The sequence below is a fragment of the Vulpes vulpes genome, chromosome 13 (genome assembly GCF_048418805.1).
Source record: "Vulpes vulpes isolate BD-2025 chromosome 13, VulVul3, whole genome shotgun sequence".
Taxonomy (NCBI): domain Eukaryota; kingdom Metazoa; phylum Chordata; class Mammalia; order Carnivora; family Canidae; genus Vulpes; species Vulpes vulpes.
Genome location: NC_132792.1, coordinates 75,883,719 through 75,906,163, shown reverse-complemented (window position 1 = coordinate 75,906,163; position 22,445 = coordinate 75,883,719). Strand labels below are relative to the sequence as shown.

The 22,445-nt window shown below is 36.0% G+C and overlaps 1 protein-coding gene across 1 annotated transcript in view; it reads right to left on the bottom strand.

Annotated features, from left to right (window-relative positions):
• PXDNL (peroxidasin like) overlaps positions 1 to 22,445 on the bottom strand; it is a gene marked incomplete at its 5' end in the record, with an annotated part of 490,956 nt that overhangs the window by 5,536 nt on the left and 462,975 nt on the right. The window contains 3 exon segments of the mRNA XM_072733704.1: positions 6,806 to 6,931; positions 8,058 to 8,081; positions 10,512 to 10,606. Of these exon segments, the coding sequence (XP_072589805.1) occupies positions 6,806 to 6,931; positions 8,058 to 8,081; positions 10,512 to 10,606 (245 nt within the window).

The following is a 22,445-nucleotide window of genomic DNA, read 5'->3' as shown; positions in this document are numbered from 1 at the left end:
ATTTGGTCATTGTCGTGTTGTATAGCTAATGCTATAAGACAATAAAAAACAAATAAATGGTACATAGGTGGACAGTAAGATACAAAATTGCCTTTGTTCACAGATGACATGATTGTATATGTTGAAAACTCTAAAGAATCTATAAAACTAATGCAGCCAACCTCCATTTCCTTCCCCACTCTTCCAGGCTTAGGCAACCGCTAGTCTACTTTCTGTGTCTATAGATTTGTTTGCTTTGCATGGTCTGTGTATCATGTGGTAGGCAGTATTTCTGACAGGTCTGTTTCACGTAGCATAATGTTTTTAAGGCTCCTCCATGCTGTAGCATGTACCAATACTGGATTCCTTTCTGCAGCCAAATAATAACCCATTGCATTGCACCACATTCTGCTTTATCAAATGATAAATATTTGGGTTGTCTCCACTTTTTGGCTATTTTGAATAACACTACTATGAATATTAATATGTAAGCCCACATGTGGATTTATGTTTTCATTTCTCATAGATATATACTTAGGACAGGCAAGAGTTTTCCAAAATGTTCAAGTTCTTGTTGCTTTTTGCTTCATATTTCTTTTCACAATCTCTTTTTCTCCTCTTACATTATATCATAAGCAGCAAGGTTAAATCAGAACATACTTTCAACACTTTGCTTAGAAATCTCCTCAGCTAAATATTCAACATCACCCCTCACAGGTTCTGTGTTGTACGAAACATCAGACATAATTCACCCAAGTTTGTTGCAAAATATAACAAGGATCATCTTTCCTTCAGTGTCTAATAATATGTTCCTTATTTCCACCTGAGATCTCACCAGAAGTACATTTAACATCATATTCCTGCCAAAAATCTCTCCAACGCAATCTAGGCTTCCTTTAACAGGTACCTGAAAACTCTTACAGTCTCTATTCATTACCCAGTTCTGAAGCCTTTTTCACATTTTTAGGTGTATGTTATAGCAGCATCCCATTTCTTGGTACCAAAATCTGTACTGGTTTGCTAGGGCTGCAATAATAAAATACTACAGATCAGATGGATTAACAACAAAAAATGATTTTCTTATAGTTGTGGAAGCTGGAAGTTCAAGATCAAGGTGCTGGCTGGGTTGGATTCTTCTGAGGACTTTCTCCTTGGCTTGTAGAGGGCCAACTTCTTTCTGTGTCCTCACACGGTCTTCTGTGCGCAAACATCCTTGGCATCTCCCCAACTGTGTGCATAATAAATCTTCATTTGTCCACACCAAATATTACTTCCTTGGGTTTTGACATAAGAGCCTCATCTTGGGCACGAACTTCTCTGCATCAAAATGGAGTTGCTGTAACATATCCTGTCACCAAGTCCCAACCATTCTACTTCACAATTATATCTCCGTAGCTTGTCCTTTTTCTTCCTAAGATCATTGACACAGCCTAAACCAACATCTGCTCACTTCTAGAACATGACAGATCACTGCAATCATTTTTGTATTCCTTTACTCCTTCGCCTACAGAAACCAGGTCAAATTATCTAAATTCAAATGCAAAGTGTCATTCTTTTTCCTCAGACACTTGGGATTCAGGAAAACCCTCTGTAGGCCTTATGTACATACTTTCTGCCTCTCAAACTTATCTCATGTGATTTTTCTTATTCTCAATTACATATTCTCCAGCCGTACTTGACATCTTTCTGTTCTTTACATATGTCAAAACTTCCTTTAGCTTTAATTGTTTCACTTTATGTGGCTATTATATTAGTGATAACATTACCTGTCCTTTAATTCAAAGGAAGTCTCTGGAAAGTCTTTGATTTCTTTCATTCATCCTCATATACAAGTTCAATAGAGTGATGAAGCTGGATTTTCTAGAACAGTTCTAATTTGTGCTTCCCACCCTCAGGCTTAATTATTATTACTATTCCCCTTTGAACTCATGAAAGAACGCACTCTGGATTAATAAGTTACAGTGGTCAATCTATTGCTCTTTCTATTTCTCTTTATATCTGTTTATTTGTCTTAACTAATCTGAAATCAGACCAAGAATTTTGTCTCTGTGACCACAAGGTATCTTTCTAGTTTCAATTTCCATCTTTCCAACCATCCAATCAATTAACAAGTTACAGTGAAATACATGATCTTGTCTAAATATGGGCCATGAATTACCTATCATTAGATTATCATTGACTGCACTTTTTCCCACAGATCTCAGAGAAGAAACCTAGATGACTACTCCCTAACTTCTTTCCTATTATGGTTCTGGGTTAGTCTACCAATAAGAGGCACTCAGGTAAGATTGGAAAGGAAAGCAGTATTATTTTCAAGCACAGTTGTTAACAGGTATATAGGCTGAGCTTGAGGATTCTATGAAATTGCTAAGACTCCCTATGGCTTCCAGGTGAGCTCTTGTCAACCAAATAGCTTCCAGCACGTGTTTCTATGACCTCTAGGCCTCTCATTCTTCCCACAGTTGTGAAAACCTATGACGTCTTGACATCTTGTATTAAAATCCATCCTACTTGGAATTACTAGAGGAGTTTATCTTATTTTCACCAAAAGCTGACTTATACAGTACATCCCCTTGGGAGATAAAATAAGCTTAGATTTTATTTGTTTTTTATTTTATTTTATTTTATTTATTTTTTTAAGATTTTATTTTTAAATAATCTGTCCACCCCCTATAGGGCTTGAACTCACAACCCCAAGTCAAGAGTCATATGCTCTACTGACTGAGCCAGCCAGGTACCACCCCCCCCCCAAAAAAGCTTACATTTTAAATTGAATTTTAGTGTTTCATCTTTCTACTGAAATTTTTAAAAATCAACTGCAAATTTTTCATAGGAAATAATAAAATACTAAAAGAGAAAATTCCCTCTAAAATGTCATTAAAATTGATGTGGTATTCCAACTAATCTTACGTAAGTACATGCAAATTATTTAGTGACATCTGTGTATCTCCACAGTTCTATTCATTGATATTCAAAATTAAGCACTTTTTTCTGAGTTGTGTCATAAGGTCTGAGATCTGGACATGTATGACCTAATATCTGAAAAAAATGACTCTGAAAACTTAGGCCCATATAATAAAACAAATAAACTCCATTTTTTTGCTACATCATGGCCCTAGACATTGCATCAAAATGTACATCAAAAAGAACATCTTATTTTCTTTTTTTAAAATATTTTATTTATTTATTCATGAGAGACACACACAGAGAGAGAGAGAGAGAGAGAGAGAGGCAGAGACACAGGCAGAGGGAGAAGCAGGCTCCATGCAGGGAGCCTGATGTGGGACTCGATCCCGGGACTCCAGGATCACGCCCTGAGCTGAAGGCAGATGCTCAACCGCTGAGCCACCCAGGCGTCCCAACATCTTATTTTCTATAAACAAATGATATGCTTGCAAGATAAGTTTCTAGCCTATAACACTTTAAATAAGTTCTAGCTCTGGCTAATAATATGTTATAATGACAGAAGTGTAAACGCCATAAACCTCAACCATAAGGTAATAAATATCTGTATGTTAGGCTCCTAGAGAAAGAAAAATTATATACATAATACCAAAGGGTTGTGGAAAAAGCATATATCATATGAAGACTACAATTCAATTTTATTATGATCTTGACATTTACACAAAATATAGTATATGCTTATTTTATTAATTTAATTATTAAATTAAATGCAAACTTATCTGTCTTATTTAACTTGAATAGAACTTGAAATAAATGGTTTAAGAGATGAGATTTGAATGGCCTCGGTTTCTTTTAAAAAACCTGATGGTTTGACTCTGGTTGTATGTCTCTATGTTCATTCAAAAAGATACCGGGGATCTGGGAACTTGTTCCAAAATTTCAGCTATTATTTATAAAATACTTACTGTGACCTAAAACAATTTGAAAACCTGAGTAAGAGTTTAATTTTAATTTAAGGTATCAATTCTTATATAGCATCTCATTGTTCATTATATAACACCTCTACCCGCCCCCCCACACACACACAGACACCCTTTACAGACTATAACAAATTGAAATAATTAAATGTTCTGAGTGTATTTATGGCTCTAGTTATCTCTACAATGATCAGAATCATATATAAAGGGTAAATATAATTTACTATAATCCAGTGATTACAAAACACCTATAACACCATGGAATTTGCAGACACTTTCATTACTTTGATTCTATCACACTTAAGGGGCAAACATTAATGAATATCTTTTCTAGACATCCCATAATCACCTAATGAATGTAAATAATCAACAATGGAAAATGTCAAGACTGGCACTATCTCATAATCCCGTAAACATAATGCACCAAGCGTTAGAAAGTAAAGATAGAAACTGTGGCCAATAACTGAAGGTTGGAACCTTTTGTCATAGACAAGGGATGGGTCTCAAGAATAACAATGATCTCCTATGTGATGAGTACCTCTATCCTGTTTAATCTCCTTCTTCATTGTCTTTGACTTTACCATAGAAATACACATGACTTTATCTGGATGCTCATCTTTCATAAAATAAAGAGTTTTTTTTTTTTTATTTACAGAATATATTGCATTGATACTGATAAACAACAGAAAAGCCACAAAGCTGCACACACTGCACAATCAGGAATGTCCTTCTTAGCTAAGAGCATACATTTCACATTAACATGGACCATTAAGACTCAAGTCTTTATACAGTAAATGACAAATTAACAACAAATGTTAATTTCACAAATCCTCATAATCTGAAAATATGCTTTTCCTCAGAACTTTTGTCTTCATCCTCCTGTCCACCTCCAAGTGCTTCCTGCTTTGGTCATAGGTGTAGTTGCAGATGCTCCCTCAGAAAATACGCTCAATTTATCTCTTTATTTCAGTCTCAACTCTTTTTTTTTTTTCTTTTTTCAATCTCCTTTACATGATCCAGATTGAGTTCTGACATGAGTCAATATTTCCCAATGCTGGTATTATGTCATATTTATGTATTCATTCAATTTTTATCTGTCAAGATTTTGCTGGGTGTAATTCAGTGTGTGCACAGCTCTGGACACTAATGCAACCTCTTCCCATCTGTGTGTCCAGCCACAGCTCAGAGAGCTTCTAACTGCCTTTTCCATCTTTGTTCACTCCTAATATACCCTTTATATTCATTACACATTCAGAACTTTTTTGAGTTCAAGAAGGAAGATTGGTTTTTTTTAAACAAATACCATGTGTCAGACACTGAGGATCCAGTAGTGAAACAGTCCCAGCTATTAAGAAATTTACAATGTAATGTAAGAGACAGAGCAAGTTAACAGGGAAAAACACCTTTTCTTGATACATTTAGAAATCTGTGCTACTTCAGGGGGTTACTGGACACCTAGGAGGGCCAGCTACTGCAGTCTGGGGGCATCTGGGATGCTTTTAATCACTACAGCACATATCAAAGACGAAATATCACCCACATGTAGATAAAATTGGACTAAAATGTTGCTTATGGATTCTACTCATGTCTGCAAACCCACGAAATAAGCTTATGAAAACAATTTGCTGTATAAATAAATGGACTAATGTTTAAATTAGCAAGGCCAACCTTCTGCAGCCCAGCGCTCAAGACCTTCTCTTACCAGTATAACTTCTCTCTTCTATGACACATAAGCTCACTGCAAATAAAATAGAGGCCCCTGGACTCAGTGGTGTCCCAGGGTTGTAGGTCACTCCAACCACTCCAAGATGGAATGACCTTTACTTTCAAGAATAACCTCTGGAAACAATGCTTCACACTTTTCAGATTTATGTTCACACTCAGATTGTACAAGTGATTGCACATGTGGGTATCTGGTCACAAGGAAGGTCACTGATAGGAGCACACTGATGGGAACCACGACTGCAGCCAGCCCCCCAGGGTAGCACACTCAGCAAACAGATAATCTTGCAGTTATGTACAAGATAATATGTTTATGTTCAAAAGCAACAGTAATATGTGAAGTTCACCAAGTGCCTCTCCCATAACATTCCTGAAAGTCCAGAGGACAAAATTTATTCAGAATGGTTAAATAAATTGCAAAGGTCAGACAACTTGTGAGGGCAGAACTTCCTGGTGGCAGATCCTGGGTTCTTCTCACACCCCCACAAGGCTTTCCTCCCTCAAGGCCTTAATGGTACGAAACAAAGCATATGCTTTGCAGTGACATTAAAGTTGAGGAAGGAGCCAGCATAGTACCATGCCTTGAAAGAGATCAGACTTCCATTTCTGAAGAAAACCATCTAATTGTCATTTTAATACAAGCCAAATCTCTCATTGACTCGTTCCCAAATTATAGAAAAAATTAAATAAACCATGGGCCAGAACAACTGAGAAAATAAGCAAAAATGCAGAGGAGTGTGGAAATTTCATTTTTAACAATAGCTCTTTCAGAAAAGGAAAGCCAGACAAAGCAGTAATACCTAAGAGGCTTGTCTGGACTCCATTTCAATATATATATATATATATATATATATATATATATATATATATATATAGTATGTGTTGGCCCATTATAAATTATCTACATCCACAGAGATGAAGAAGGCACCCAAACATAACTATTTAGAAAAGCACTGAGCAAGAACTCAGAAACCCACTGAGCAGAGAGCCTCCATCACTGGAACCCTGGGTATTGAAGACACTGGTATTTGGTAGAAAGGAAGTAGGTTTTACCCAAGTGCTCCTTACTCAATTCAACTACTACAAGGAAACTCTCTACATAAATAATAACTCCCCATTATTATTGTTATTGTTGTATTTACAGAGTCATTGGATAGGTTTTTCAAATATAGTTATTCCGATCTATACAATAAAGGCGTGTTGGTTAGGGGAAAAAAACATACCTGTTCTCTGAGAGCTTTAATGGTTTTTTGAATTTCCACCGCAAAACTGCTGAAATCTTGGGCAAACTTTGTTTTTGCCAGAACTGTCATATTTTTACTATCTTCATCAATGTACAAGTGATCTTGCTGCCTGTTTACACAAAAAGCAAATAAAATGCTGTAAAAACAGAAGTTCCATGGTAAAAAAAAAAAAAAAAAATCAAGAAATATTCCCCAGGCATTGGAATGTACATGACATTGTGACTCCTGTTCTGTGTGGCCATAAAAAGATGTGACTGGAAATATAAATTGAAATTAAATGACATATAAGAAGATAATCCAGAGGGATCCCTGGGTGGCACAGTGGTTTGGCACCTGCCTTTGGCCCAGGGCGCGATCCTGGAGACCCGGGATCGAATCCCACGTCAGGCTCCCGGGGCATGGAGCCTGCTTCTCCCTCTGCCTGTGTCTCTGCCTCTCTCTCTCTCTCTGTGACTATCATAAATAAATAAAAATTAAAAAAAAAGAAGATAATCCAGAGAGTCACATCTGTTTCACATATTTTACTTAAAATGATAAGGAAGTATTTCTTAGGAAATAAAGGGAATGCCATGCAGTATTACATATCTATTTGACATATTATTTAGATCTCAGATTATGTCTTTTGCTAAAAATTGTTCACTTTGCAGTGACAAATTAAATATTATATATTATATAGCATCCAGCTGGGAAAGTTCCTTGCTCTATTATAAATTCATAGCAAGAACTAAATTAAGTTAAGAATACTAGTCTGGCAAAAATCTAATCTTAAACCAGATGCAAAATAGCTCAGTATTGTTGATAATAAAAGGAAATAAAAAGTCTTGGGCTGAATTTAAAATAAGATTCCTAGAGCCTAACTGAAGCTCTCAAAAGACAGAGGTAAATAAAGAGTTTGGGAAATTGAAAGTTCCATCCACCTATGATTACAATATATTATTAAAAATATTTATATATAGATTTGATTTAGTTGATATACTATTCATGTCTCAAGTTTTCTTTTTTCCCCCAAATTATGTTAAAAGTTCTTCTTTGTGAAGAAGCTATTGTAACTTTCAAAATTGTTCTGCTTTGTTCTACTTGATATACATCTTCTATTGGTCAATAAAAAAATGGCTTGCCAGACACGGTACATTCTAGGAATGTGTAAAACAATTCCTAAGCGGATTGCTCCACCCTAGAGGCCATATTACTTTATTCAACGCACCCAGCTGTGCTGAAAAAGTCTCCAAGCAGCCCTATTTTTCAGATGAGAATACTGTAACTTAGAAAGTTGTCAATATGTTCATATCATATAGCCATCAAATTGCAGAGCAGGATGCAAATCAGGATTTTTAAAGACAAAATTTAGAAGTCCTTTCTTAATGTAGTGACATGGGCATTTGAGGCCTGATCATATTTGTGTTTTAGATAGTGCAGAAGGAGAGAAGATAGACAAGGGTACCAGTTAGGCAGATTATTGGGGGTGGTGAAGGGAGGTGAGGGGGAGGATGGAAGGAAAGCATAGAAATTATGGATGTTGCTATATTTTAAATTTGTTTTAGATTTTATTTATTTATTTATTTATTTATTTATTTATTTATTTATTTATTTATTCATGAGAGACACACAGAGAGAAGTAGAGAGATAGAGGGAAAAGAAGGCTTTTCACAGGGATCCTGATGCAAGACTGGATCCCTGGGCTGGGATCACACCTTGAGCCGAAGGCAGACGCTCAACTGCTGAGCCACCCAGTGTCCCGCTATATTTTAAATTCTAATTAAAAACATAATGCTCAGCATAGAATTTGTAAGGAAAGGAAATAAAATTTATCAAGTTAAACTGATGTTAATTCATGAATAGTGTATTGAAAAGATGGCTCAATTTGTGACCAAGAGAGGATAAATACAAGAAAGGTTGATGTGTAGAGAAAAGTAAAAGTGAAATCATAGCCTGAGAGATCTGTGCACATTGGGTGAAGGGATTTGGCCCTCTTTGGTCTAAGCAAGTCTTATATTAAGCCCAACAGAACTATTTACAAAAAGGTTACTGAAGTGTATATAGTTAAAAGACAGAACAAACCTTTTTACTATCATATCAACAATAAACAACAAAGCTCTGGGAGCACATGGAACAGATTTAGTTTCCTTAGACTGGAATTTAAGGCCTTTCTCTCTCTGCCTCAATCTCCTTTTATAGAACATTCTTCCAGAATGCTCTTCACCCCTAAGCACTGAACACACCAGTCCTTGAGAGTCTCAAGCTTTACCATTCTCCAAACACACCTAACTCTTCTTCCCCCTGCCACTTTGCTCACTGTTTTTTCAGACTGGGAAGCCTTAAACCTTCATCAAAATCTTACTATCTTTCTTAAGGTATGACCTGTGCATGGGCTATGTAAGCCCAGTAGAATTATCCACACCTTGGTCTCAACTACATAACATTCTAATTGGACTTCATATCAGGACTTACATGAACACTTTGTTTAAAGAGCCGATATTTGTATATAGCATTTAAAAAATATAATATGGCATAAAGTAGCACTGTTTGCTATCCTTTTATGGAATGCCTATAAAATGCCACATCCTACCTTACCATTAAGTGCTTTACATATGTATATTTCTAACATAATAATCCCATAAAGTCAGTATTATTATGACCATTTTACAGCTGAGGAAACTGAGACTCTGAAATTTGACATATTTGTGGTTATGCAGTAGTGGAAACAGGGTGTGAACCTGTGCCAGAATCTGAAGCTTCACCCATCCCTCTTATCAGATGGCCCTACCTTCTCTCCTTAGACTATAAATCTTATAAGACAGAGACCATGTCTTGTTCATTTCTGCAGACTTCACAAATTCTCACTTGTGATTGAGGGCAGGATCTCCAAAAATGTACTTTGAATTTAACTGAATTATAATACTTAGGAGGCTGCTACAAAGACAAAGTTAGTAGTTTATGGTAACAACGTGTCTTCAATAGTATTTTTCCTAGGGAGCTGTGAATTACAATGTTTTTATATTTGTTTTTCATAATTTAATTATACAAGCATCTACTGAATATTTACTCAGTGAGAAGGAGCTATTACATATACCCATGTTCAAGTCATTGTTTCTATTTGTCTACTTCCAAGACAATTATGAGGAGAAACTTTGTAAAGAAGTAATTATAGATGAAGCTTATATGTAAGTGTCACAAGAGACTAATCTGAGATCCTAACAGATTTCAAAGGAATAAGACTGACATTTCTTGATTTCCTGGGGTTCAAAAATATTCCATCTTGGTCACAAATTAAGCCTTCCTTGCAATACACTATACATGCATTAAACTCAACTTAACTTGACAAATATCATTACTTTTCTTAAAACAATATGCCGACTTTCCTATTTTCCAAAATAATTTAAAAAATAGCAATACCCATAATGTGATTTAAGGAATGAAAAATAACATTTACAATATACAATTTTCTATACTTTATTGAGAAATAGTTATTGTGGAACATGCCCTCGATATGCTTTTCCAGAGTGAAAAGGAATCCATATTTATTACAAAATTCATTTATTTGTTCATTGTTGTGTAATTTATCCTACACATATATGAGTCAACTATGGTTTCTATAAAGCCCCTCAAATTGTATATCTGAAGTAAATCTATGATAAATATCCCAAAGAAATTAGACATTTCTGTACATACCTACTAATTAGATCACTTAACTATCTTTCTCATCAGGATAGCTGTATTGAGCAGAGCGTTTCTTTCGAGATTCTTGCGTGAATGTTCTGAACTGTCCTCTACTTCTACAGTCTGTGGGGAAAAAGTATCCACATCAGCATAATGTGAGATTGGCATCACCTTCCCATCTAAAGCATCTGCTTAACTAGGGAGGGAGATGGACAGCTATTCAGTCAGATCAGTATTGCTAAGTTATAGGTTTCTGGTTTTGCATGTGGCTCCATCTCTGTTTTTGCCAAGGCAGATGAGACATCAAGGAAATTTGCAAAATCTGTAGAGACTCCACAGGGAGGGCAAGCTGAATCAGAGCAAAGACACTGATCACAGGGTACATTTTGTTCACTAAAAGACTTGACAATGGGGAAAAGGACAAAAACATGGTAGACAGAATGCTTGAAATTCTTTCTGAGCTCCTCAAATTACTTTATCAACTCCTGCTACCAACTTGAGACTATTTTTTAATGACCTCTACTGCATAACAATGTCCATATAGTTAGTTAACACTGCTAGACACTTAAAATGGTTAGCATAGTAAACTTTCTGTTATGTGTTTTTGTCATAATAAAAACACATGAGAGTGTTATGAAAATTTTTATATAAATATGAAACAAGAAATTGTCTTTAAATTTCATCTGAAAACAGTTGAATTAGAAACTAGGTACACGGAGGAAAAGAAAAACAATGATGCAGGAACCTACCTTTCCAGATGGTAAAACTACTATATATCAAACAAACAACAAAGGAAAGAAAGAAAGAAAGAAAGAAAGAAAGAAGAAAGAAAGAAAGAAAGAAAGAAAGAAAGAAAGAAAGAAAGAAAAGAAATTTTATTTATTTATTTTTAAAAAAATTTTTAAAGACTTTATTTATTTATTCATAGAGACACAGAGAGGGAGAGAGAGGCAGAGACATAGGCAGAGGGAGAAGCAGGCTCCATGCAGAGAGCCTGACGCGGGGACTCGATCCAGGGTCTCCAGGATCACACCCTGGGCTGCAGGCAGCGGTAAACCACTGAGCCACCAGGGCTGCCCAAGAAAAGAAATTTTAATACTGGAGGAAAAAACAGATCTAAACAGAACATGATAACCATCCCAGAGCATTTCACTCTGAACTTCAGTCTAAAAGATTACTCTGGACAGCATATATTGGAAGGGAACAAGGTATTACCCTATAGCTTTTTCCGTGGACAATAAGCAAGTTATTTCTTAGGGAAGGGGAAGTAAAGACAACTAATCTGCACCTTAGCATAGATAAGTTAAAATCAAGAGGAATATGTCCCATGATAAATTGTTAAGCAAAGCTGAAGATAAAATTTGATTTTTTAAATAACAACAAAAAACTGCAAATGCTATAAAATTAGACACTAAATAAAAGTAAAACCTTATTATACAATATGAACTCACCAATATTAAAACATATAGAAAATAAACTGAAATGACAATATGCCAAAATGGAAACAGTGATGTGTCTAAATCATTGGATATAGTTGTTATTTCTTTTTTTCTTATTCTACCTCTCTCCTTTGTTTTGTCCCAATATTCAATAAAAAAGTCATAATTTATATAATTTTTAAAAAGTAAATGTGGGTGGCTCAGTCAGTTAAACATCTCCCTTCAGCTCAGGTCAGGATCTCAGGGTCCTGGGATGGAGCCCAGCCTGGGGCTCTCTGGTCAGTGGGGAGTCTGCTTCTCCCTCTCCCTCTGTCCCTCCACCCAGCTTGTGCACTTTCTCTCTCTCAAATGGATAAAAAAGATCTTTAGAAAGAAAATAAAAACAGTAAATATAAGTAAGCAGAGAGAAATGGGTTATTCCAAAGTCTGAGTCACTTCAGCGGAGTGAGCGAGCACTGGGACAGACTATGGACAATCAAGGAGGAACGTGGAAGAATGTGGAAGTAAAGTAAAGTAAAGTAAAGTAAAGAAGTAAAGTAAAGTAAAGTAAAGTAAAGTAAAGTAAAGTACATTACCCAGGGACAGAGATGTACTCAAGAAGGATGGTATAACTCTTGGCAATAACAAACTACCACAGCTGGGCAAGCTTTGCCAGGGAACTGGTGGGAAATTCATGCTGCTGAAAATATTTCGTGTATTACTTTTAAACTATAGTATCCACATATTATAGATAAATCTATGTAATATATACTAATGGATCTATACATGCCTACTTCTACACCATCACCTCAACCTAGCACCTTATCAATAACTAATAATCCATAAATATTTGCAGACCTGGGTGAGAAAAAATAAATCGAAATGAAAGCAGAAAAAAAAAAAAAAAAGAAATGAAAGCAGAAAGAACACAGCTAAAAAATATAGGATTCACTCATGTAATATAATAAAATTTAGCTTTTCTATTTCTGAACAGTATATAATTTTTGTGAATAAATATTTACGTGGAACTTAGACTAAGCACTACAGAGAAAGTAAAAATAAGTAAGGCCTGGCTCTTGGTTTTGAAGAATTTGTAAGTGGAAAAACACAGCATTTCCACTTAAGCCAAATATCTCCCCTTCTAATCTCCATTTAAAAGTGAAAAAGTATAGATAATAAAGGGGCTGCCAGTCATTTACATTATCTTTTGTCTTTCATTTACTTTTTAGGAAGACAGAACTTTAGAGTTTATTTTAAAGCACCAACAGAATATGCAAGGTTATTTACATAAAACCCAAAAGCAAAGAGTTGCTTTGTAATGTAACAGGTATATAGTGATGCGCATATGTGAACAGAAACATAAAGAAGCACTCTTCCCCACCCTTTCCCACCAGAGAATGAGTGCTGAGGGTGGGGTGGCAACTCACTAGTGTTACAATGGCCATGCAGCTCTTTTAATGTGACAGCTGTTTCATTCCTGACATCTTTTTTTTTTTTTTTTAATTCACCTTGGTATTCATCCCTAGTTATTGCTGAAAAGGCAGAGCATCCTTGACAGCTGAATGTTTGGCTCTTATGCAAACAACATTTGAATTTAAACAGTATGTTAATTTAGTAGGTGCTTTGGTTTTTACCTATGCATATATATCTTATGTAAATATGTATATACACTTGGTCAAACTCTGTTCTTAGGCCTAACATCAATTATTAATTTGAAATTTTATAATAACATGTGGTGGGTATTATTATCCTTACTGGTAACTTGAAATTAAGAGAGGTTACATTACCTTCTTCAAGGTACTACAGCTATTTATTTTCTAAGATTTTATTTATTTATTTGAGAGAGAGAGAGAGAGAGCACAGAGAAGGAAGCAGACTCCCTGCTGAGCAGAGTGCCCTATGTGGGGCTCGATCCAAGGACCCTGAGATCATGACCTGAATTGAAGGCAGACACTTAACCAACTGAGCCACACAAGTGCCCCTGTACTACCACTTTTTATGGAAGAGTGAGGATTTGTATCCAGACATTTTTGTCTCTAAAGTCCAACCTCTTACCTGCTATACTACAACAAGGAATGAGCAAAATGGAAGAGTAAAACTCCTAGATATGTGTTTTATTCAACTTTGGAATAATGTACTATTTGTTAACTGAATGAATGGATGAGTGAAAGAATGGATGGATGAATGGATAAATGAATGAATGAATGAATGAATGAATGAATAGATCTAGAGTGGAAGATAAAAGGAGCTAACAAATTCATATTGGCTCAAAAATACTGTCAATTTTCTGGTCTACATATGACTTGGTGGTGGGGGATGAAATAAACACAGTAGATACCATTTCAAGACACCATAGGAGGTGGGATGAAGATAAAGCAATCTGACTCATTTTTAAGAAATATAATGCAATGTGTGTATGCATGAGTACTTGTACCTTCCCATCCAGTGCAACCTTAGTTGACCCCCCAACCCATTCATCAACCTATAAATGAAATCCTAGATGTCTACTGGGTCAAACAAAATCCTTCCGACACATTCTTCTCTGTCCAGCCTCATTTCTCTCTAATATACCATTCATGACTAATCATCCATCTTTATTTGGTCTCTCACCTGAGTAACAAATATCACAGGTGTCATGCACTATCTCTAAGAAGCCTTCCTGAACTGCTAAAACCAGGTCAAATGGAAATTCATTACATTCTCTTAGCACTGTGTACATCTGTCTACTCTTCTCCACTGGCTAAGGAGATAGCAGAAGAGAGGGCTCTGTCCTACCTACCAGTTTATCCTCACCACATAATACAGCACCTATACATGATCCACACTGAATAAATATTTTAATAAATGAATGAATGAAACCAAAGAGGCCAAGTCATTATTTTAAAATATCCAGTTCTTTGTTCTTTTCTGTGTTTAAGAGTTTGATTGCAGGAATCAAACTATCTGAGTTTATACCAGGTTTTCCACATTTGAAATACATTACTTTGGGTAAGCTATTTAAACTTGTCTCCATTCTCTCATCTGTGCATGAGGATAATAACACAATTTATCTCATGGAGTTGGTGAGAGAATTAAATGAGTTAAAGGAAGTAATGCACTCCAAAAGAATGTCATCCACAGATTAAGCACAAACGTGGCTCTTATTTTTGGAATAAACTTTAGAGAATAGGATAACTGACTTATTTAGTTCATAAGAAACTTTTCCATAATGTCAAAGTTATAAATGTTTTTGTTCATAAGCATAGAACTGGCATTCAAAAAATATTGTTGAATGGATTAAAATGTAAGGTAATGTGTTTTGTAGACAGTTTTTCAAGGTAATTCCAAATGAGCTTAAAAGACAATTTTCCCGAAAATAATTGGTATAAACAAACACTTCAGGACTTTTTTTTTTTAATTTACATTTATTTATAGTGAAAAAAATAGCACAGAATAATTTGCAGAACTTACATAAAAGCGACAATATGCTACTTAAAGGTATTGTCAAATTAAACTAGTAGAAACGTGATGTCAATTTGATGGCTGTGAGTACTAAAAAATGGAAAGTTTATTTCAATAGGTATGTAGATTGCAATCATGTCCCTAAGAGTCCTCTCCAAACTCAGATCCCATCTGGTCTGACCCAGAGGTGGACACATGGTAAGGAGACATGTCAGTCAAGGAGTCCTAGACATTAATGATTAATTTAACTGAATCAGAAGATTCTGAAGGCAGCAAGCTGCTTCAGGCATAAGCCTGGATATTCTGATATGTTGGAATAGACTGACATTCCTTGATTCAAGTTGGTGAACTGAAGCTACAGTAGCTCAGGCAATCATGCTTGTTTCGGTGAACTGATCAAAATTTTGCAAGTATGGAATATCTGTGTCCCAATGATGTGTTCCACATATTAAAAATATATCAATGATGATAGGCTTAAAAAATGACAAAAATATATGACATTTTGTTTTTAAGTTATCAATACTTGTTTCTTAACACTTTAGCACTTCTTGTGGCAAGAAGAGAAAAAGGAAAAAAATACAAAAACAATTTAAAGAAACATAAAAATAACAATTTCAGAGAGAGTTTCAGAACAACTTTATTCAATGATATGGTTTTATGTTGTATTTATATAATACAACAATCAAATATAATTCCTAGCACCTGTTTCCTATAGAGGAACCAAGTATATTAACATTCCTTAGCTTACATGGTGTTTTATCTGAATTAGTGAGCAATACTGAACCGTCCCCACAATTGTTTTGAAGGGAAGGGTGAAAGCAGAAAACCACAGATATTTCTTCATACTCTTACCAGAATTATGTTTTCTTTTTACGTTACAATTGCATTACCTATTGCAGTGTAACAAGTTACCACAAACACAGTGGCTTAAAACAACACAAATGCATTTTTATGAATTGAATTGTGCTCCCCTGTAAGTCCTAAGCTCCAGTACCTCAGAATGTAACTTTATTTGGAAAAAGGGTCATTGCAGATGCAATTAGTTAAGCAGAGTTCACACTGGTTATAGAGTGGGCCTTAATGCAATGTGAACTGGTGTCCTGGTGAACAGGGGAAGTGTGGACAGAGATACACACACGTAGGAAACCACATGAAGATGAAGGTAGACATGGGTAATACAGGAGAAGCCAAGGAAAGCCAATAATGCCAATACTACCCGAAGCTCGGGGCCAGGCAGGGAACAGATTCTCTTTTATAGCCTTTTATAGCCTTTGGGGTATGAAATGAAAGTAGACCTTGTCTCCATTAATGCTTAGCCTCCCGAAATATCTACGATCTTCCTGGTCTCCAGAAAGGTAGGACGATAAATCTCTGTTGTTCAAGCAACCAGCCTGGAATATTTTCTCACGGCAGCCCTAGCAAACTAAAATGTTAATTATTCAAAACATGATTTCAAATATTAATTTATTATTAAAATGGCATATGAAGTTAAATTTATATTAAAATATAACATAAATATTAATATTTAATAGAATATTTCACTTAATTTTCATTACCTCCCTGACAAAATATTTGTTATAATGATTCAAAAATGTCTAAGCAGGGGGACCTGGGTGGCTTAGTTGATTAAGCGGCTACCTTTGGATCAGGTCATGATCTCGGGTCCCAGGAGCGAGCCCCTCATTGGGCTCCCTGCTCAGTGGCGAGTCTGCTTCTCCCTCTGCCCCTGCCCCTGCTCATATGCAAGTTCTCTCTCTCTCGAATACATAAATAAAATCTTTGTTTTTTTTTTAAAGTCTAAGTAACAATTTTACTTTAAATCTAATCACTTAATTTTAGAATAGTTGAATTGGGAATATTACATGTCAATTTTGCTCATATGAATTTGTTTTTCTTGTGATATAGCATATAATCAACTTTTCAGAATTTTCCATGGATATTTGAAAATAAAGTTAAGTTTAGTATATATGGTACAAAGTTGGATACATCTATTATAAATTGATTTCATTAATAATATTCAAATATGCTTCCATTAAAGTGTGCAAAATTGGGATACCTAGTTGTCTCAGTGGTTGAGCGTCTGTCTTCAACTCAGGCGATGATCCTGGAGTTCCAGGATCAAGTCCCGCATCAGTGTCTCCAAGGAGAGCCTGCTTCTCCCTCTGCCTATGTCTCTGCCTTCTCTCTGTCTCTCATGAATAAATAAATAAAATCTTTTTTAAAAAAAGTGTGCTAAATAGATTCTAAGTTATTTCATATATGAAAGTTTCTAACTATGACACATATAGAGTGTGAAATGAAAGTAGACCTTGTCTCCATTAATGCTTTTCTTTCTTAAATTCACCTTTTTTATTTAATTTTTATTTATTTATGATAGTCACACACACACACACACAGAGAGAGAGAGAGAGAGAGAGAGAGGCAGAGACACAGGCAGAGGGAGAAGCAGGCTCCATGCACCGGGAGCCCGATGTGGGATTCGATCCCGGGTCTCCAGGATCACGCCCTGGGCCAAAGGCAGGCGCTAAACCGCTGCGCCACCCAGGGATCCCTTTTTCTTAAATTCAAATAATGATATAGACTTGAAACTGTTGGATATATCTAAGAATATTCTACCTTTAATAATTCTCTTAATACACTGAAACTTCAACTATGTCTGAGTCTTACTAGCTTTCTTTAATTTTTGCTTATGGCTCATTGGTGTTTCCTTTAGTATGTATATTGTTGATTTTATTCCCCTAGTGATCTGTAGGGCATACATCCTGTTTTTACTACTAAGTAACTCTATATTTCATGGGAGCATATTTGAAAAGAAATTTCACTAATTATCAAGTCAATACTGAACTAAACATTAATAATTCTAAATGTAATGAGAATTTTTAAATTGTATAGTAATACTAAAAGGAACTTGGCTAATGGAAAAATCAATTGTTGGTATTAAAAGAACTTTTCCTAACTTAATGAAACTGTGCTTATTAACAACCTACATTAAAAAATTTTTTTTTAGAGAGAAGGAGCATAAGTTGGCTGGGGGGGTAGGGATGGGGAAGGGCAGAGGGAGATGAGAGAGAGAATCTTAAGCAATCTCCCAGCCCAGCACAGAGCCTGACACGGGGCTCCATCTCACAACCCTGAGATCACGACCTGAGCAGAAATCAAGACTCCATACCTAACTGATTGAACCACCCAGGAACCCCAACAACCTACTTCTGATATGGGAAGATTCAGAATGCAGAATGCTGTATTTGGAAGATAATTCAATACCCTCAGAACTTATGAGATGTCATTTAGTAGCTAATGTTTTTTGCTATGTGTAAAGTCATATTATCAGTAGAGTTTGAGTCATTAACTATATCACCATTTGAACATATCATATATTGTATCATTTCAGAGCTATTTAGTGCCCCTTATCATGCTTATGAGGTTTGTTCTTACCTTGATTTCAACAGCTATTCATATAAGATATTATGTACTCGGGGGATCCCTGGGTGGCGCAGCGGTTTGGCGCCTGCCTTTGGCCCAGGGCGCGATCCTGGAGACCCGGGATCGAATCCCACGTCGGGCTCCCAGTGCATGGAGCCTGCTTCTCCCTCTGCCTGTGTCTCTGCCTCTCTCTCTCTCTCTGTGACTATTATAAATAAATAAATTAATTAAAAAAAAAAAAAAGATATTATGTACTCGCAGAACCAAAGAGAGTGGATGTCCTACGGTGCTCAATTAAAAATAGCAACAACTTTCAAAGACAAACCTTAGAACACTGCTGCAAATTAATTGGTTCATTAAAGCTTTATAGGAGTTGCTGAAATCTTACTTCTTTAGTAATACTTTGAAGGCATTTTATAAGTTAAGCATGAAACAGCCATAACATGAAATATTATGGTAATAAAATCAGTCTCTTATGGTAGAAATTAAACTTTCATTAGTTTACAAAAACATAAGCACAATTTATTTGAACTAAAGTCAAGAGTAAACATAAATATATTTACATTTGTATGTAAAATATACTGTATTTAAAATTACTTGATGCTTTAAAGACAGAACTTAATGTAAACTATGCAGCTGGAAATTACAAGACCAGATGGTTCCATAAACCCCAGTAGAAAATATACATCTGTTGGCTCTTTGTAAAATTGTTTTATTTGAAAGAAGTTTGATTTGATCAAGTGGCACGGTGTCTTAATATATCACCTGTATTAGGTGTTATTGTTTATTTCTAAAATGAGTGGAAAGTACATAATTTTCCATTTGATACTCAAGGAGATGTTTTACACTCTAGGTAAAATCAATTTTATCAGTAGATTTTGATTTATTTGATCTATGGCACAAACAAATGTGTCAATTATAGAGTTTGCTGAAATAAGAAGATGGGTAATAAGGACTTTGAATATTGTTAGTTTCATCTGTGATGTTTATGATATTGTGCAAACTCTTGATCTATTGATTAAATGATATTAAAAGCTAATTTAAAAATGATGGTAAATGTCAAAAGTATTACATTAACAATTTGTTAGCATAGGATTCTAAAAGGGAAGGTCATCCAACTAAAGAAGTGTTCCCATATTTACCTCAGGTAAAAGGGAGGAGGAGGAAATTATGGAAAGTATAGAGAAAAGATTACTAGCTATGACATTACAAGGTAAGATAAGGAAGAACAAAAATAAAACATGGACTTGGAGTTAAGATGTCTGCATTCTCTCCCCAGCTCTGCTAATCGATAGTGATGGCAACTTACTTAGACCTTTTCCTTTTTTGCCTCCTAATCTTAAAATGAAGTGGGTTTTTTTGTGGTTGTTGTTTTTTGTCCCAAATTAATGATATCTTAGGTTATCACTCACTCTGAAGCCCTAAAACTCAGATAACTAAGGGGAAAGAACCTAGAAATGTAATGTGAAATGCTTTGTGCTTTGTGAATTGTGTTAAGTGACATAATATATTAAATCTCAAAATCTGAGAAATCTTGCCTTACCTTATATGCTGGCATATTAAGATTCCTAACTTTCTTATTAAATTCATTCATTCTATCATTTACTAATCTCAATCACTGTGATCTTTGTTAAGTACAACCCTTGTGAGGTTTCCATGTTCTTTTCCTTAAAAGCAAAGCAAATCAATCAATACTTTGAATAGTTGCTGCTTATAAGATAGCTTCCACAGCAAAGGCTCTGTTCTGGACCTCTTTGTTCTTCAGGCTTTTCTTTGTATTTTTGGTAAGAACTTATCGTTTTCTAGTACATACTTATGGCATTGAATTGCCACTTTTCTGCTGGCTAAAATAAGAATAACACCAAACCAAGCAACTTATTCATCTGATAATTATCTCCAACAACTGGTCTAATGTTTATATATACTTTGAATCAAGCTTTAAGTTGTTTTGAGGCAATATAGACACATTGTTGAATGAATAGCATTTCGTCATGTACTCAGAGAATCAGAAACCTCATGAACAGTGGATAAAATAATCTTTGACTAGAATCTTCATGATATGAATTAGAATATTGTTTCTTAAGCCTTATCAATATTAAGCATTTCAGGGTGCTATATTTAACTCATAAGCATCCTATTTTTGTACCATATCACTTGTATCAAAGGCATACATCTGCTTCATGCAAGGTTGCATCCGGAACCAGCATACAGCCCCCACTTGGCCTCTTCCATTTTTCCACATCTCTGGTACTACCGGTAGTAGCATCTGTGCAAATTACGAGCTCCTTTAGTGACTTCCAGTGCACTGCTGGGTGGTGTGACAAAGAAATCAAACCAGGAATATCTATAACTGGTCCCTGGAAAAGGACATCCTCATACATGGCATCCACTTGTCTTTAGATACTTTCAAACAAAGTAGTTCACACATACTTAGCTGCAGTTTGCTCATACCGATAGATCAGAGTCAATACAGCAGACAGTTTAAATCTATGCATCAAATTCAGAGGGTAGGCAGAGAAATAAACCCATGAGGCAAAAAGTATGAGATGGGCAATGACAAAATGGAACAAACAAGATGCTAGGGAAGTTTTCCTAAGTTTCTGGAGGTTTGCTGTGTGATTTTTGTTTCTATTTAAATATACATATATGTATATATATAATATTTTAAGCATATTTTAAATATATATATATATTTATTTTAGAGAGAGAGAGATCTAGAGGGAGAGAGTGAACAAGCAGGGTGAGAGACAGAGGGAGAAGAGAGAGAGAATCTCAAGCTGACTCTCTGCAGAGCATGGAGCCCCATGCAGGACTCAGTCCCAGGACCCTGAGATCATGACCTGAGCCTGCTTGAGATTCTCTCCCTCTCCCCTCCTCCACCCTTGTTCTCATAGTCTCTCTCTCTCCAAACAAAAACAAAAACAAAAAACAAAAAATCCCATGGGCTTCATGGGCTCAGAGCCCATGGGATTTACATTTTCCCAAACAAGAGGACAGGAGGGAGCATGAATGACATAGTAAACAGTTAAAACATGTTTTGCTTTTTCTTTGTGGTAACTCCTAGGGTTCTATACAAGAATGCTTTTAATCTTCAAAGAAACAAGTGTTTTATACCTGAATTCCAGGTCCTACTTTCAGATCAAAACTAGTTTTCCCACGGCTTGCTTCTGTGTATTTTTAGCCCACACAAGAGAGTACATAAAATGATTAAACAGGAACCTCCATGACCTTCAGCAACCACATCTGCTGGTTAACACCGTCACACAGGAAAGCTCATGTACCCATGTTTTCCCCAAAGAGTTTAGGCCTTGTCCAGAATGCAGTCAACAAAAGGCAAGATGAAAGATGTCTGCCTGGCCCAGGGGCAGATGCCTCATCACAGGGTCACAAGAACTGCAGGGATTCCCCAGTGTGGAAGGCAGGTCTTTCCCTGGGCTCCCAGTCCCAGGGTCAGGTGTCCTCCGGGCTCCCAGTCCCAGGGCCAGGACAGGACTGTGCTGATGCCCTGGGAAACAGCCAGGCTGAGTGCTCCTTAGGGTCCCTGACACCTGGGGAACCACCCAGACGCAGAAGAGGACTCAGGGCAGCTCAGCTCTGTAAAGACTTGACGTCCAGATTTCTGTGGTTTCCCTGATAGCTTCTGTCTTCAGGGCCTGCTGAGGGTCTCTAAATCTCAGAGA